The sequence below is a fragment of the Myotis myotis genome, unplaced genomic scaffold (genome assembly GCF_014108235.1).
Source record: "Myotis myotis isolate mMyoMyo1 unplaced genomic scaffold, mMyoMyo1.p scaffold_m19_p_1, whole genome shotgun sequence".
Taxonomy (NCBI): domain Eukaryota; kingdom Metazoa; phylum Chordata; class Mammalia; order Chiroptera; family Vespertilionidae; genus Myotis; species Myotis myotis.
In genome coordinates this window covers 206,948,056-206,965,260 of record NW_023416313.1, presented here as the reverse complement: position 1 = coordinate 206,965,260, position 17,205 = coordinate 206,948,056, and the positions used below count along the sequence as shown (strand labels likewise).

At 41.1% G+C, this 17,205-nt stretch overlaps 1 protein-coding gene across 4 annotated transcripts in view; it reads right to left on the bottom strand.

Moving 5' to 3' along the window:
* Window positions 1–17,205, bottom strand: part of NRXN3 (neurexin 3) — a 1,487,454-nt gene that overhangs the window by 1,061,884 nt on the left and 408,365 nt on the right. For all 4 annotated transcript variants that reach the window (XM_036314379.1, XM_036314362.1, XM_036314372.1 and 1 more), the window contains 2 exons: window positions 13,202–13,640; window positions 8,408–8,791 (listed from right to left, as the gene is read on the bottom strand). In XM_036314379.1, coding sequence (XP_036170272.1) covers window positions 8,408–8,791; window positions 13,202–13,640 — 823 coding nt within the window. The remainder of the gene's footprint in view (window positions 1–8,407; window positions 8,792–13,201; window positions 13,641–17,205) is intronic.

Below are 17,205 nucleotides of genomic sequence, written 5' to 3'. Positions count from 1 at the left end.
ATGAAGCCTGCAGAGTGGATGTGAGGGTTAAATGGCTAGTGTATATACAGAGTAGGCACATAATTTCTCTCAATAATCCATACTGGAGCAAGGAAGAATTTATTTATCTGTGAAAAGACACAAGGAGCCAGATATGCTAGAACAGGCTATGACAATCCCCTTGTGCTGAGTTTTGAAGCTCTTGTTTTTCATAATTTAGCACCATCTCAATCTATTGCATCCATAAAGGGCAAATGTCTGTTGGCATTCAAACAGCTTTTAGCAAAGGCAGTAACAAAGGTACAGAGCAGCAATATAAATGGCTGCTGTGTCCTTGCATTTGACAGAACCACAGCCAACAGCAGTTGTGATGCAGTCCCAAGCAGCTGCCATGCGCCACCCCAAAGTGCTAGCCCTCTCTCTCTCAGGCTGAACACAGATAAAGATGGAGAGTTTTCAAATATCTCCAAAGCCCCCAGCCTATCTTTCTGAGACCCCTGAGCTTTATGACTCCAGAATAATAGAATCTCCTTCCCTGAATCTATTCTTTGGAGGGACGGGAGCAGCTGTGATCTTGGGTACCTCAGACCCTGACCTAGTGGAATGACACTTATGAAGGGTTCATGGACTATGTGACAATTTCCTGGGATCATAAAATCCTGGGTCTGGGAAAAGAAAAACTTGGAAAAGAGGGAGAGAAAAAAATAAAAGTCTGAATCTGATCACTGATATGGTCCTCACCAGAGATACGTGTGTATAAGTTAGGTATTAAATGATTAGAAAAAATGAAGATACATTGGTTGATGATAATGAATTGTGCATTTCTTGAAAAGTCCCTTTCTCTGATACATGTCATTTCCCATCTAAAATGGGTACACAATGGGCAGAAAAGGAGACAGCCTTTTAATTCTCTTAAGAAATCCAAGGTTATATTTGTTAATCCATCAATTAAAACTTATAGTTCATGGGTCTGAAGTATTCCCAGAACACTGAGGTATTCATCTTCTTAGATGAATGAATCAGAGAGGTGACAAATTCAGTGTAGTGCTGATATAACTAAACCCAGCCTCTTAACCCAGACAGTTCTGCAGACTGTAAGGAACAAGGACTCACATTCCTGTCCTCCCCTTCACTCACCTTTACCTCTTGTCTCAGGATGAGAGAAGATATTGCCAAGCAGATGACATTTGAGGATCACAGAGTTTAGAACTGGAAAGGCCCTAAGAGAGCATGAAACCCAATTGCCTCATTTTATTTTTGCATAACAGAGACACCAGAGGATCCAAGTAAGAATCTCAAGGACACATATCTAAATAAAGGGCTTGGACATCCCTGGGGAATGGGGCAGATCCTCAATGGCACTTGAATCAGTGAAAGCAAACAGGGTTATTACATTTGACCTTGGATACCAAGGTTTCTTGTGTTTGCACATCAGAGAGTCAGTCTGAGCAGGCCCCAGTGGATCTAGAATTACTTATAAAGTGGTATATCATGTTGGACATATTTTGCTTTATCTTTTTCTTTCCTATAAGTATTTCCTGAATCACTGCCCTTGGTAGACTGCATTTCAATTTGCAGATCACTTCTCCATCCCCTCCACTAGACTGAGTCCATCAAGGAACTGAAACCATGTATTCTACAAATTTGTATCCTCATAACTTAGCTCAATAAGCCTGGTATAGAGAATAGCTAGATACCTACTTATGGAATTGCTATGTGAATATTTTACTTAATTCCAAAGAAGCATCAGAGCTTCCTGTCCTATCTGTTTCATTTCCTATAATTTAGGGAAACAAAGGCCACTGAAATTAAAGCTACTTATGTAGAAATGTGTTATGTAGACACTTTAATAATCTAACTTTAGTACTCTAAGTAAGGTACAAAATGAACTTGAGATTTTCATAATCATATGACATGCTATCCAGGGGTCCAAAGAAGAGATTAGCATAGACTGAACTAGGATGATGGTGGTGAAAAGGGAGAGAAGTGGACAGATGCAGGATGGGTTTAGATGAAGCATCAACAGGAAGTTGCTGAGGCAGACAGAATGAGATGAAAGAAAATTCAAGGAAAACCCCAAGGACAATGGTAATACTATTTAGTGAGATGGGGAAAACTGAAAGTAAAAAAAAAAAAATGTCTAAGGCAGGAATGAGGGCCTCAAATTTCTTTTTCTCAATGTTGTGATTAAGATACCTATCAGATATCCAAATGCAGTTGTCAAATAGACAACTGGATATAAATATCTGGGATTCAGAGAGAGTTCTAGGATAAAGATCCTGACTTGGGAGTCACTGACATACAGATGACCTTTGACATCTTGGCAATGGATGAGGGCACAAAGGGGCACTAACCACTAGGTGATCTTGACTCTCAGTGCTGCACTGTACAGTCTGAGGAGCATGTACAGACCACAAAGAGACACAGTACAGAGGACTGGGGCCTTCCAATGTTTAATAACCATATAGTATGTATATAGCACATTTCTAGAGACTGTGGGGAAACAAAGATATTTAATGCACTGTTTTTCCCTCAATGACCTTACAATATAACCTCTTTCATATATCCAATGTGATAGAAAGTACAATGGATTAGGAACCAGAAATCATGAATTTTAACCACTCTACAACTACTCCAAGTTAAAGTCATGTTAAGTTCTTAGGGCTTCTAATTCCTTACCTACTAATACAAGGATTAGATACAAATAATATGAATGGTATTTACTAATGTCATGATTTCTTTTTCTTTTTTAGATATATTTTATTGATTTTTTTTTTCACATAGAGGAAGGGAGAGGGATAGAGAGTTAGAAACATTGATGAGAGAAATATCGATCAGTTGCCTCCTGCACACCCCTTACTGCGGATTGAGCCCACAACCAAGGTACATGCCCTTGACCAGAATTGAACCTGGGACCCTTCAGTCCACAGGTTGACGCTCTATCTATTGAGCCAAACCAGTTAGGGCTAATGTCATGATTTCCAATGTGGCATCCAAATGACACACTCCAGCCTCACCTGTAAGTGGTGTTTCGTCTGAAGGCGGTTTCTCACCCTTCCTTCCCAAAAAGAATGTGCTGTTGTAGCTCTGGGGTACATAGCAGCCATCAGAGGGGATGGCTGAAAGAGAAGTTCCTGAGCTGGAAAGGGGAGCAGCTGCTGCCTTCACTCTTATTCTGTTAGAACAAGAGTCATTAGAACTCAAAATATCTTTCATTCTTGATTTTCAGCTTGTATTTATGTCAGATGAATGGAATCCTGGAGACCAGTGAGAAGAGTAGATTTACCTCTCCATCACATTTTCTTGGCTCTACAAATTAATATTCTCAAAGACATTGCATTCCCATGATCCCTGGAAATACTTTCTTTTATCAGATAGAAGTAGTTGCACATGGTTGGACATCTGTAATAGGACATGGCCATATGGGTGAGGGTACCCCGAGTTTACCCATTTAAGGATGAAAGAGCATGCTTTGTGTTTGTTTATATAAAGGCACACATGGGTGATCCTTTATATATATTCTAGGTAACTGCCTACGCAGACAAAGCTGGCTGGTGAACCAAATTAGGCCAAGTAGTTTCTCCTTCCAGAAAATATAAACTCTGAACGGAAAAGTCCAGAACCTAGAGGTCAGGAGAGATTAATCATTTCAATTGCAGTGCCTTGGAGTCCCCAGAGTGGTTCTTCTTCCTTTGTAAGATATACTTAGTGAGATCTTCAGTTGATTGGCACCACTTTTGGTAATAATGAAGCAAATCCTCCTACTTGACTCTGCTAGCTATAGTCCATTCTGTAACTTGCAACCAAGAAAACCTTACCTAGTAAGTATTAGTGTCCCCATTTTACAGATAAGGATACTGAGACATAGAATTAAGAGAGAAAGTAGTTGTAAATCATCTAGCTAGTAAGTGACAGAACCAACACAGCAATCAAGCTTCATCTGACTTTAAAATCCATGGCACTAAGCACTAGGCAATCTTGACTCTCAGTGCTGTACTGTGGATTATTTTCCTTGCCATAGAGATGAACTTGTGCTGGGTCCTATTTTCTTTCTTGCTAAATAAATGATGGCATTCAGAAAAAGCCATCCAGAAAAAAGGATAGAATCTGCAGCTCAAATTCAAGCTCAATGGTCCACAAATAAATCAAATCCATACCCTTGCCTATGGACACTTGGCTCCCATCAAGGGAACAAAACAATTTGGCTACACTGGCAAGGAGAAGATGCCTATGTTATCTCAGGTAAATTTATCTTATATCCTTCACATAGACAAGCTAGAATGCTTCCTCTGTACAACAGGGCTCCACAGGATGACAGGTGGTCATCCAGCAGATGACAGCATTTCAACCAAACTGATTGGTATTCAGTAGCTAAAACAGGCTTTTGCTTTTTAGGTCATGGAGACATTTCCCACTTCACTATGAATAACAAACCAAAATAGCTACAGCTGAACAACCGGAATGGGTAGATATATCTACATCTTCTTAGAATAGTATCAGATCATGCTGAAAAATCTAAATATGACATCAAGATAATTGTTATATGTCAAGATTTAGAGTTGCTCATTTTCACAGGCAGTAGAGCACTCTTCTGAGGACACAAGTAAGAGTCATCCATTTTTACTCTAAGAGAAAAATACTCATAAAAATTAACCTCAGTCTAACATATATATTTCCTAGTTCTCTTGCTTTATTCCCTTGTTGTGGGCTGACAACTTTGATCTTGAAGTCATCTCTTAGGCTGAACTGCTTGCTCACTTTGAGTTCTTGGGCTATTTTGATCTGAACTAGGCCATCTCCAATTCTGCTCCTCTAAATACCAGTTTTCAGCATCTTACCTATTTTATATAAACAAGTACTTCTTCTAACACTACTGTTCCTGCTGTGGGACCAGCAATAACAAGAGACTGCCCCCTCTATGAATTCCAAGTATGGGACATAGTTTGGGCTAGGTGGAACACACTGTCTTAGCAACTATCCTAGACTCATCATATTTATCACAAATGATGAATTCTAGGATAATGATTAATGCTTCTAGAAAAAGATTAAAAAGAAAATGGTGCCGAAACTGGTTTGGCTCAGTGGATAGAGCGTCGGCCTGCGGACTGAGAGGTCCCGGGTTCGATTCCGGTCAAGGGCATATACCTGGGTTGTGGGCACATCCCCGGTGGGGAATGTGCAAGAGGTAGCTGATCGATGTTTCTCTCTCATCGATGTTTCTAACTCTCTCTATCTCTCTCCCTTCCTCTCTGAAAAATCAATAAAATATATTTAAAAATAAATAAATAAATAAAAAATAAAAAGAAAATGGTAAAGTGAGTGATCAGGTTGATGGTATTATGGTGGATGGAGCAGCATTCCTTGATTCAAAGGAGATCATGCTCCTGTATAAATAATCTTAACAAACACTTTGCCTTCACCACTCTTCAGAAGTGCCTGTAGTGAATACTGAGGGTGACAGGTATAGAGAGACTATAATTCTATTAAAAATAGGAGACAAGAAAAAAAACTGGGCCCATTTTTCTGACCATCACTCCCCCATATAGACATGGTCTCTCCCACATGTGTGCCCTACTGTTCCCCTACAGACATGTAGCATAACACCCACCACATGTTAGACTTCCCCCACATTTCCCTTTGTTTCCCAGGAAGGGTTACAAACCCCTTGATCAAAATCAGGGGCTGTCAGTTTATTTGTAACTCCTGTATCAAATACAATTTCTGGAAAATACTAGGGTTTCATGTCAGTTGAGTGTATGAAAAATAAATAAAAGATACTCAAAAGCATCTCCCCTGAGGAATCAGTTTCAATAAAGAAAAACAATGTCATTGGAAGGCTCTATTTTCTTTGCTAGCAGAATGGAGTCCTATCATTTTTACACTCCACTGATTCATTCTGAACATGGTGTCAGGAACAATCCAGAGCCAAAAAACAATTAGTGGAGGAACAAAACAATCAGATGAACCGTCTGGAATTTGAGCGATGTATAGATCAAATGTCTTCAATTTGCTAGGTTCCTTCTCATTTGGCCAAAATGGATGACTCTTGGCTGCACTGTACCAGGAATAATTGTCCCTCATATATTCCCAGTCAGCTGCCTTTTAATGACTACTCAAAAGTGACAATGTAAAAGGCACAGTGACTTTCACTGTCCTTGGAAAACTTGGCCATGACCCATTGATCTGCCCTTGAAATAGGTGAACTCAGAGATACCTTCCACAGATACCTACAGTCACTGTGGCCTATCACCAACAATCACAAAGCCCTTGAGTTGGGAAGAAGCCCAAGAAAAGGAAGTAATATGTCTAAGGTGACCTTGTAGTTCTTATACTACCTTCATAGTCTATGGAAGATCTGCAATACCCTGGCTTTCACCAAAACTGTCTCATGCATCTCAAAGGCCAAATGACCTATCTCTCCAAATCAGCCCGAGGGTAGTATATCCTACAAAGAGATTTAGAAAGAGTCCAGGAGCTTGACACACTGACCAGCACCATGTGGTCCACTTCTATTCCAAGTTGCTGCCTCCTTATCTTGGCTCATGTTCTGATTGTTGCACTTTGAATTTGAATTTAAATTCCATAAGCTCCAAGAGGGCTCACTCTCTCCTTCATGCCAATGTCCTACACCTACATCCTGTTTTGGGAACAACTGTATGGAAGATTTGCAGTTCTCTTGAAGTACACCTTAACTAGTAATACAGTTGTACTCACACAAAAAGCACTCCTTGAAAACATCTTTGTTCATCCAATTCCTGTTCCAGGATATTGCCTCATAACCAGACTTATGATATTGGACAATTCTGGCCACTGGTACTAGTCTTTAGGGATAAGATCCTGCAGGTTCCTCCTCAAGAAAATATTTTTTTTTTAATCTCCATGTCCTCCTAGTCTGGTCCACCAGTAGCATCTAGGCCACTGCCTTGTATCATTTTATTATTGCTTTTTGTATTGATGTTTCAGCTCCTCAGCTAAATCGATGATAAGCTTTTTGAGGGCATAAACTACCTATAACAGAAGCAGTATCCATAAAGTCCTAGAACTACACCCTTTACAAACACTTGACAACTGTGTAGATTATCTTTTCATATAGAACAGAGGCTATCAACCCATGAACAATCAGCTTGATTCTGTGAGCTCTGCATATAAAACAATAAACCAAGCTGCAATATGGATATGGCTTAGAGACTGGAATATTTCTGTCTTGATGTTATCTCTTGGCTTGCCTTTATCTCTGCCTTCTACCCAAACTGTAAATTCAATACAAACATAAGATGCAAAAGTGGTGCATGAGAAAGGGCTCCTCTCACTATTCCAGCCTATTTTAATCTGTCAGTCCCCACTGTTTGCTCTCCAATTATTCAGCAACTCTCCTAACCTTCCCCCCATATCACTCCACCCTCCAGTCCATCTAGACTTTGTCTAGATCCTCAACTATTCCACGGCCTCTTATCTCTGTCCCTTGGCATGTCCTTCCTGTCTAGGACACACACCTTCCTCTCACCTCTTTGCCAAGCTTATTCCTTTCATATTTAAAGTCTCAACTTGTATATTTCTTCTTTACAGAAGCTTTCTATGAACCCCTACAGTTTGTCAGGTCCACTTGTAAAGGCATACCAAACTTCCCTCTACTTTCCTTTAAATGATGCTGAATGAGAATAATTATAACTGCAACAATCACTGACATTTATTAACTGCTTTCCATAGTGCAGGACCTTATCATAGTGCAGGACTCACTTCATCATTTCCAGTACCTTGTGAAGGAGGTATCTGATTATTCCCATTTTACAGATGAGGAAATAAAGTCTCAAAGAGATTGATTATCTTGATAAGGTTCACATCACTCCACGAGGGCCATATTTCTCACCTGGCCCTAGAGTTCATGTTCTTAATGAATGTGTCACCCTGTCTCTTATTAAACTCGCCATGTTTAAAATGATTTATTTAGTGGCTAAATATTCAACTAGGAAACAAGCTCCTTGAGAACAGGGGTGGGTCTGTTTTGTTCAATAGTATATTTCTAAAACCTGATCCAAGAGCTAGCATGCAGAGAGCTCCAAAAAGCATGAGTTCAATGAATAAATAAAACACGTTGGTTAGTCCATCCAGGATCCCAGAAGACAAGGATTCACCCTCTCTAAATAAAAGATCTCTGCTAGTCAAAAATGGTATCATGATCATGATCATGCTTATCCTTAATTTTCCCTTTCTGCAACCCAACCCTAGTCAAAAAAAATCCAAGCATCCAGAACTAGAAAGGGCGCCACCTGGACAGCAGTGAATCTGAGAAAACTCCTCTAGAAGAAAGCACAGGTAGGTCCAAAGGTACCACCTATGGTAGCAAAGAAAGCATAGGTCTCTCCACAGGCACACCTATAGTAGTCCCACCCACTGAGACCCAGCATGCCTGCCACAGTGGCCTACTCACCCCTTTCGCAGGTTCTTCCCCAGTAGCCAGTGCCTGTACAGTCGCAGATGAAGCGGTTCCAGCCGTCCTTGCACACAGCATTGTTCTTACAGGGGTAGCTGTCACACTGCTTAGCGCTCATCCGTGAACAGGAGGACTTGACGCCTGCGGCGTTCTGCATCTCCGCCAGCTGCCGGATGTTCTTGCTGCGCCCGTCAATGAACAGGTCACGGATGCAGCCCACATAGCCGTAGTTGAGCATGGCGGTCCAGAGCTCAGTGGGGAGGATGAGGCCAGCGCGGTTCTCTGGCAGCCCTCCCAGGTACATGTCCCCCTCCAGGTCCAGGATCTCGCTCTCCCCACTGGCGGTGAAAGGCGTGCGCCTGCTGTTCACTGATATGGTACCTGGGATGGGAGGAGAGAAGACAGTGAGCTCCCAGCTCCTTGGCATCATAGGTGAGGCTGCCAGTCGATGAACCAAATGAAAGGAGCCCAGTAGGTGAGTCCTGAGACTAGTGTTGCCTGACCAGGAGAGAGCAATGCAAGCAAGGGAACCAAATGCTACAAGGTAGTAGAAACCACCAAAATATTCAACAATATCCAAAATATTCACTGGCAGGCCTGATAGCTAATGCCAGTGTAAAGGGTATCTGTGCATGGAGAGTAATGGAGTTTCAATCTCTGCCAGGTAAGACACCCTGGCCCATAGGAGGCACCAGGACAATCCCAATGGCCTAGTATCTAGGATGATGTCTTTTTTTCTACCTAAAAGTCCTGGCTGAGACATTGCATACCATATGATTGGAAGCAGCACATTTCCCGCCTGTGTTGCAATCCCGGTCTACCATGTACAATTAACTGTAACCTTAAAGAAACTTCTTATCCTTCCTGGGCCTTAATTTCCTCATCTATAAAATGCAGGCATAATTGTCCCCACTGCACAGGTGGGTGTAATGATTAAATGAGCTCAAATATATTAACAGTTCTTACTCTGTGCCTGGGACAGAGTGAGGGAGTAAGGAAACTGGCTCAGCACACCCAGAAGGATGGAACCCTCCATGCACAGATACCCTTTACACTGGCATTAGCTATCAGGCCTGCCAGTGAATATTTTGGATATTGTCTTTGATAAATTTTAACTGGAACATGTTTATTTATTCATTTAACAAATATATATTGAACACCTCTTCTGTCTCTGGTACAGTGCTATGCATAGAGATGAACTTGCCAAAGCATGTCCTTGCTCTCATGGAGCTGATGCTTCAGGGCAGGGGGACAGAAAATAGACAAGTCACAAAAAAAAAAAAAAAAAAAAAAGAGAAATTAGCTAATGGCAGGTGCTAAGAAGAGAGTAAAATGGGTTCTGTGACAGTCTCTCTAAGAATATGCCAGGTGAGCTAAACACAAATGTTGAGGACGAAGAACACACATGGCAGAAGAAGTGGCATGTACAAAGGCTCTGGGGTAGGCAGGGGTGTGGCTAGAGTGGAGAAGGCAACAGGGAGAGAATAAGAGGTGAGGTCAGGGAGAGACTGGGTGCCTGAGATTACAGAAGATGCAAATCTAGAGCCTGACCTGGGAACTTGGGAACAGGGACTCTAGTCCTCAATGGGGAAAATGACCTTAAGCTCAGTATCCTAGAGTGTGAAATTAAGGAAATCAAAGTGATATCTAAACATCATGCCATACATTTAAAAAAGTATCTAGTATTCTTAAAGTGCTTCACTGGTACCAAGTTAACTGGATCATGCCATCCATCAGCTAGCCTTTTTTGCTTCTGTCTGAATCTCAATTCCCTCAGCTATGAAGGGGCTAGCCTGAGGGCTGAGAAGATCAGATGAGATCAAGAATGTAAAAGACAGTCTATATTACAAAGCCAGCACAGGGGTAGAAGAGTAGAAAGAGCATAAAGGGCCTCTGCTTCCCCTACTCTCCCCTAGAAGTTTTCTCCTAGAGAAAAATTTGGTTTTTAATCTTTAAAAAAAAAAATCAAATACCTGTATAACAATGCTAATGCCCTGGTCACCATTTTAATTACTTTATGTGCTTTCCTGGACTTGACCCTTAAAATAATTTGTGTGAGCTAGGAGTTACTATCTCACAAATGAGGAAGCTGAAGTTTGTGTCTCTTTCTTCTCTCTTGTACAATCTACCTTCTTTGCCCTCTACAGAGCTACTCTGATTACCAGCTAGTAGGCAGGAACATCTACTGCCAAATAAGACAAGAACAAGAACAAATTTAAATGTGGGAGCTTTAAAGACACCCTGAGGCAAACCTATTCTCTGAGTGTAACCACAGCTGTTTTAAATGCATTTCTCAAGTTTTAGGAATCTGTTGCCCAATGGGGGAGTGATCATAAAAGTTTTTCTTTTTATTTCTAATGTATTTATTTATTTGTCAATTACAGCTTATATTAAATATAATTTTATATTAATTTCAGGTGTACAGAATAGTGGTTAGACATTTATATAATTTATGAAGTGATTCCTCAATAAGCTTAATACCCACCTGGCACCATATGTAGGTATTACAATATCATTGACTATATTTCCTATGCTGTGCTTTACATCCCCATGACTATTTTGTGTCTACTAACTTGTACTTCTTAATCCATTCATTATTTATAATAGCCAAGATATGGAAGCAACCTACATTTCCATCAGTAGATGACTGGATTAAGAGGTCTGATACATATATATATAATGGAATATTACTTGGCCATGAAAAAGAATAAAATCTTGTCATTTGAGACAACATGAATGGACATGGATCTAGGTATTACACTAAGTGCAATAAAAGTTTTGTAGATCACCTCTCAGTCATATTATTCTTCAGGATGAGCAGGAAGGAGGCACCACACTTAGATACACTAATGTTTTTACAACTATTAATTTCAGTATAGTTTTATAACTAAGAACAACATAGTAGAAAATATCCCCATAAAGAAATGAAGTTGAATAGGTCATATTAAAATTTTATGTTACATTGCTTTTACAGGACAATTATTTTTCAACCCAGTAAATTTTTATAGGATTTGGTGACCTTTATAGGTACTTCAAGTACTGGCCAATGTATAGCTCCCAGGTATGAAATTCAAGGCTTCTGTAATTCAAACCTATTTGAAAAAGATGGGCCACTGGTGTTTCTAACATAACAAAGTACTATACTTTAAAAAGTAGTTAGTGTTTGGAATAAACAGAAATAGACATATGGCAATTTTACGTGTTCTGCCTGTGACACAGACAGGTAACCTTTAAGCATTGTCAGGATCTGAGTTAGTCAATCATGAAACCCATCAACCCTGACCCAACTCCAGAGACCCAAAATGCATGGTTTTAAAAACCAACAGGAGTATCTCCTTTATAATTCTGGGACAGCTTTCTGGCTCTGCCCCTGCTGACAGTTTAAGGATAAACTGAGAGAGAGAAAAAGAGAGAAAAATTCAGCCTCCAAATAAATTAATTTTTGTGTATTTTTCTGTTAAAAAAGCACACACTGTTCATTCCTGCTCAAAAAGCACATTTAATTTGATGCCTCCTGGTTCTGATCAGATTTCAGACAATCAATAAAGCATCCTACTGGGCAATAAACCATCTAGAGCTGCAATCTGCCACCCGTCTGCCTTCCCCACAGAACCCATCCAGCTCCTCCTAGGGGCAGCATTGCTCAACACCATCACCCTCTAGCTCTGAAATTATGCCGAAAAGCCATATCCTCAAAGCTCAGCCATTCCTGGCTTACAGCCTTTTAGGGGGGATCTATTACTTTCTTTTGTTAGCCAAATGCACCTAGAAAGACAATGTCCAAATGACATGTCTGGAGTGAATACTTAAAAACTATGGCAAATATAGCAAGACCCTTCTCAAATATAATACCACCTAAATAGAAAATCAGGAAATAAGTGTGAAATTCAAATGCTCTAATTAGCACTCCAGGCAAAATGCCCCTCCTGATGGCAAAGAATATGACCCACATTGCCACATGGTTCATAGAAAGTTGGACAGGCTGTTCGACATTCAAAAACTCCAGACTCTCTGTTTGTATTGTTTTTTTTTTTGTTTGTTTGGGGTCTTGGGGTTTTTTGTTTTTTTTTCTCCTCTCTCTTTCTGTTACTATTCCAGAGTGGCCATGTACTGCCTAGGGCTAGCTTGTTTGATCTGCGGCTGCAGAAACAAACAAAGCCATTTAAACCAAATGTAAAAGGTTATGAAGAGGAAGGGAGAGTTAGTGAGGTCTGAGCAAAAGTGAAATATAGACTTTTACACCAAAGGTAGGCTTTAAATTGAACATGACTTCAGGAAAAATCGATTTGCCTTTTCTTTCCTTGTCATAATTTTTCCCTGAAACATGACTTTTGTCAGTTGTTGGGGGTGGATTGTTGCATAAACCTTTACACAGTGAAGCTTATCCTACAGAGTTATCAAGTAATGCAGCACCTGTGATGTCATAATTGGTTTCCATGGTGATGAGAAAAAGGAGACGAGATAGGAGAACCATCACACCAGTGACATGACAGCTGCTTTGGTAGCTGTGGAAATTCTCCTTGAAAACCCATTCTTAGCTTCAGGGTATTGACAGTATCACTAAGATGATTGTACAATAAGTGACAGGGGAGATGAGAGGAAAATGCGAGCCTTTGAAGAGGCAGGTGTCTTGTTCCAAAGCATAATCTTACAATAACTATTAAAGAGAGCAGCAAGAGAATCCACAAGCATGCAAGTGCAAAAATTACAATAAAAAATATAAAGTCAGAAAATAAACTAAGAAACCAGAGCTTTCCTCAGGTCTCAATAACATACCCCAACTCTTCCTACCTGATCTGCCATCTCGCTGAATGTCCACATGGTACCATTCCCCATCATTGGCCTTCTTCTGAGTGGCTTTCACTTTAATGGTGCCAGAGCCCATGTCTAGCAGCAGATACAGATTGCCATCAAGGAGTTCCACAGCAAAGAAGTCCACCTTGGTGTTCTTCTGGCTCCGAACATCCTTCCTCTCTTGGGGCTTGCCATGAGTGAAGAGGATCAGGCCATTTGGCTCGGTGGTACGGAAGTCAAAGGAGATGGAACCCATGCGTTTGGTGTTCCATTTGGGCAAACTTATATAAGCCTCTGGGGTCTCAAAGTTGATGGGGTCCAGTGTGGCCACATTCTCACACTTGAATACAACTTCCCCATAGATTTTCATCTTGGTATCCCCAATCCGGGCCAGGCGGGACAGCTCCAGACGGATGTCATTATTCTTATAAACAACCTGTCAAAAGCCAAACAAGTGCCATATGAATCAATCTTGCAAACAGTAACCATCCATCACTCCCTGGGCATCCAGGAAAAAGGCCCACGAAGAGGCTGCATGACACAATAGTCTGAAACATGAGAAACATGAGACACAGCATTTGTAAAAGCACAAAAAAGACCTGTAGGGCATACACAAGTCCTGAATAAGCAATATTTCCATTCTATCCCTTTTTATCCGTTTCTGGTCAATATTTGTATTGTCATAAAGTTATGCAATATAAGCTTACAAGAAGAAATCAACAGGTATTGAGTGTACAGATACAAATATGTGCATACAAAGATATTTACTGACGTGTCCTTAGTAAAAGACCAAAAACAACCTAAATGACTATCAATAATAGACTGGCACATCTTTATGATGGAATATTAAGCAGCCCTTAGAAATCAGGTAGTGCTCCCAATTTTTATGTAGATGCTCTCCAAGTAATATTGTTAAGTGAAATTAGCAAGGAACAGATCAGAGCATGCATTATGCTATCATTGTGTAACTGTGTATGTTGGGGAGTGTTATAGGTATATATGCTCATGAAGCATAAAACATCTTGGAAAGAAAACACAAGAAACTATAAAATTGTCACTAGGGAATGGATTTTTCATATTAATATTCAGGTGTGGGAGGGAGACTTACTTTTCACAATAGCCTTTTGTATTTGATTTGTTTTAACCATTTAGCTGTATTGCTTAAAGAAAATGATTAATAAGAGATAGTGGGGAAGGAGATCTGCATTTCTTTGCACATTGTGTGCTCTCTCTCTCTCTCTCTCTCTCTCTCGTCTCTCTCTCTCTCTCTCTCTCTCTCTCTCTCTCTCTCTATATATATATATATATATATATATAGACATACATACATACTAGAGGCCAGTGCATGAAATTCGTGTACGGAAGGGGGCTGTACCTCAGCCCGGCCTGCATCTTCTCCAATCTGGGACCCCTCAGGGGATGTTCAACTGCCCGTATGGGATCAGGCCTAAACCCGCACTCGGAAATCCCTCTCACAATCTGGGACCACTGGCTCCTAACTGCTCGCCTGCCTGCCTACCTTATTGCCCCCTAGCCACTCCCCTGCCATCCTGATCACCCCCAACCGCCCTCCCCTGCCAGCCAAATCGCCCCCAACTGCCCTCCCCTGCTGGCCCAATTGCCCACAACTTCCCTCCTCTGCCGTAACCTGCCTCCTCTGCTGGGATCTGCCTCCTCTGTGAAAGGTGGCAGAGACGCTGGACCCCGCCTCCACTGTGCATGTGGCCATCTTGTGGCATCCATCTTGTGGTGGCCATCTTGTGATGATGTTGCATGTAAGGACACCTACGCTTTTATTAGTATAGATATATACTAGAGGCCGGTGCACAAAATTCATGCATGGGTAGGGTCCCTAGGCCTGCCCAGCAATCAGGGCCGATCTTTGGGGTGACTAGCGAGGTGATTGGGGGACCCCCGCTGGCACCCACCTTGGCCAGCCTGGTGCCACCCACTAACCAGTCCCACCTCCCCAACCCCCGCTGCCGGTCACCTCCCTCTGCAGGGTGACCATCCTATATAATAAAAGCCTAATATGCTGTGTCCAGTCATCCAGTTGGTCATTCAACCAAAGTGTAATATGCTAATGATATGCTAATCCTGCTCAACTACTCGCTATGACATGCACTGACCACCACAGGGCAGATAATCGACCGGTAGGTTAGCTTGCTGCTGGAGTCTGGCCAATCAGGACTGAGCAAGATGGGTTGGAAACACCCTGGAGCCCTCCCATTGTCCCTCCCTGGCTGGCCAACCTCCCGCGTCCCTTCCCAGCCCCGATTGTGCACCAGTGGGGTCCCTTGGCCTGGCCTGTGCTCTCTGGCAATCCAGGGTGAGGGACACACCCCCCCCCCCCGAAGTGCATGAATTTTGTGCACCAAGCCTCTAGTATAAATATATATATTGAGGGAATGAAACACCTTAAAATATAAACAAATATATTATGACTTTCTAAACCTGGTATAATCTACATAAAAGTAGGGAATGATTTTATTCCTCCAAATCAGAGTTTCAAAAAGATTTTGCTGTTATTAGAACTGAATTTTGATGCAGTGTCCTGGGATGGATCAGGGCCCTAGACCTCTGATCTCTAAGCAATGTCCACATGCATATAATAAACAGAGAAAAATATTGGAAGGTAAAGGGGCCAACATTAGAGCACTGATTATGCCAACCTCTGTACTATGTCCTGTACATTATCTCATTCAAATTCTAAGATCCAGATTTAAATTTACATTCAAATCCCACATCCACTACTTACAAGCTATGTGATCTTGGCAAAGTTTTTAAATTTATCTAAGTCTGTTTTCTCCTGTGAAAATGGGAACATAGGAATAAATGACTTTATAAGTATGAAATAAGTTAATACACATAAAGCACTTAGAAGTGGCACAAAATAATGGTATAAAAATCTCAGCTATTTTATGGGTGGTGGTTGTATTTGTTATTCATCTGATTTCATCCTTTCCAAAGAAAGATCAGAGAAGATTGTACTATCATGTCCATTTTCAGTAAAATAACAAGAGTTAAAGGTTGAAAATAGTCTGAGAATCCATCTCAGTGATAAGTTAATTGGTTGAGTCATTCCAGTACCTATCATTTAATCCCTAACATCCAGCTATAGAACTGTTTCCCTTCTCTCCTCTATCACCAGGAGAGATTCAAGCAGAGCTGTCTGCCTTTTAATATGTACTAATGTCAAAGAATAAAAAATGTCTCACCTATTAAATGACCTTGACCATGGGCCTAACCATAGTCAATAACACTGAAAATAATAATGATATTCATATTTCCTGAGTACCTTCTACCAGGCACTATGCCAAGGATCTGAAGCCATTAGATCAGTGGTTCTCAACCTTCTGGCCCTTTAAATACAGTTCCTTATGTTGTGACCCAACCATAAAATTATTTTCATTGCTACTTCATAACTGTACTGTTGCTACTGTTATGAATTGTAATGTAAATATCTGATATGCAGGATGGTCTTAGGCGACCCCTGTGAAAGGGTCATTCGACCGCCAAAGGGGTCGCGACCCACAGGTTGAGAACCGTTGCATTAGATGCTTACAACACCCTTTTGAAATATCCTCATCATTCCCCCAGTTTACTGTTGCAGAAACACAGAGAATAGTTAAGGAACTAGTCTACAGTCACACAGCTGGTAAGTGGTAGAACTGAACTTGAACCCATGGAGTTGGACTCCAGAATCAATATGCTTTATCACTGTGAACACTCCAATTGAGGTCCCACTAGCAGCTCTCATGATGCTCATCTTTAACCTTATGTGGAAAGTCATGCATGTCCAACTCCCCAGTTCAACAGCTGAATTTCCTATTTTCCCTGTCCTGGACTGACCATGTGCAAAGGAGAGACTATACTAGAATCCTTAGCAATCTCTCCAGTGAATGAACCAGAAAATAAAAGGTTAATGACTTGCATACTCTTCTTCTTTCTAACCACCACTATTATGCCCCAGAATGTGAGGTCTCTCTGTCATAACCAAA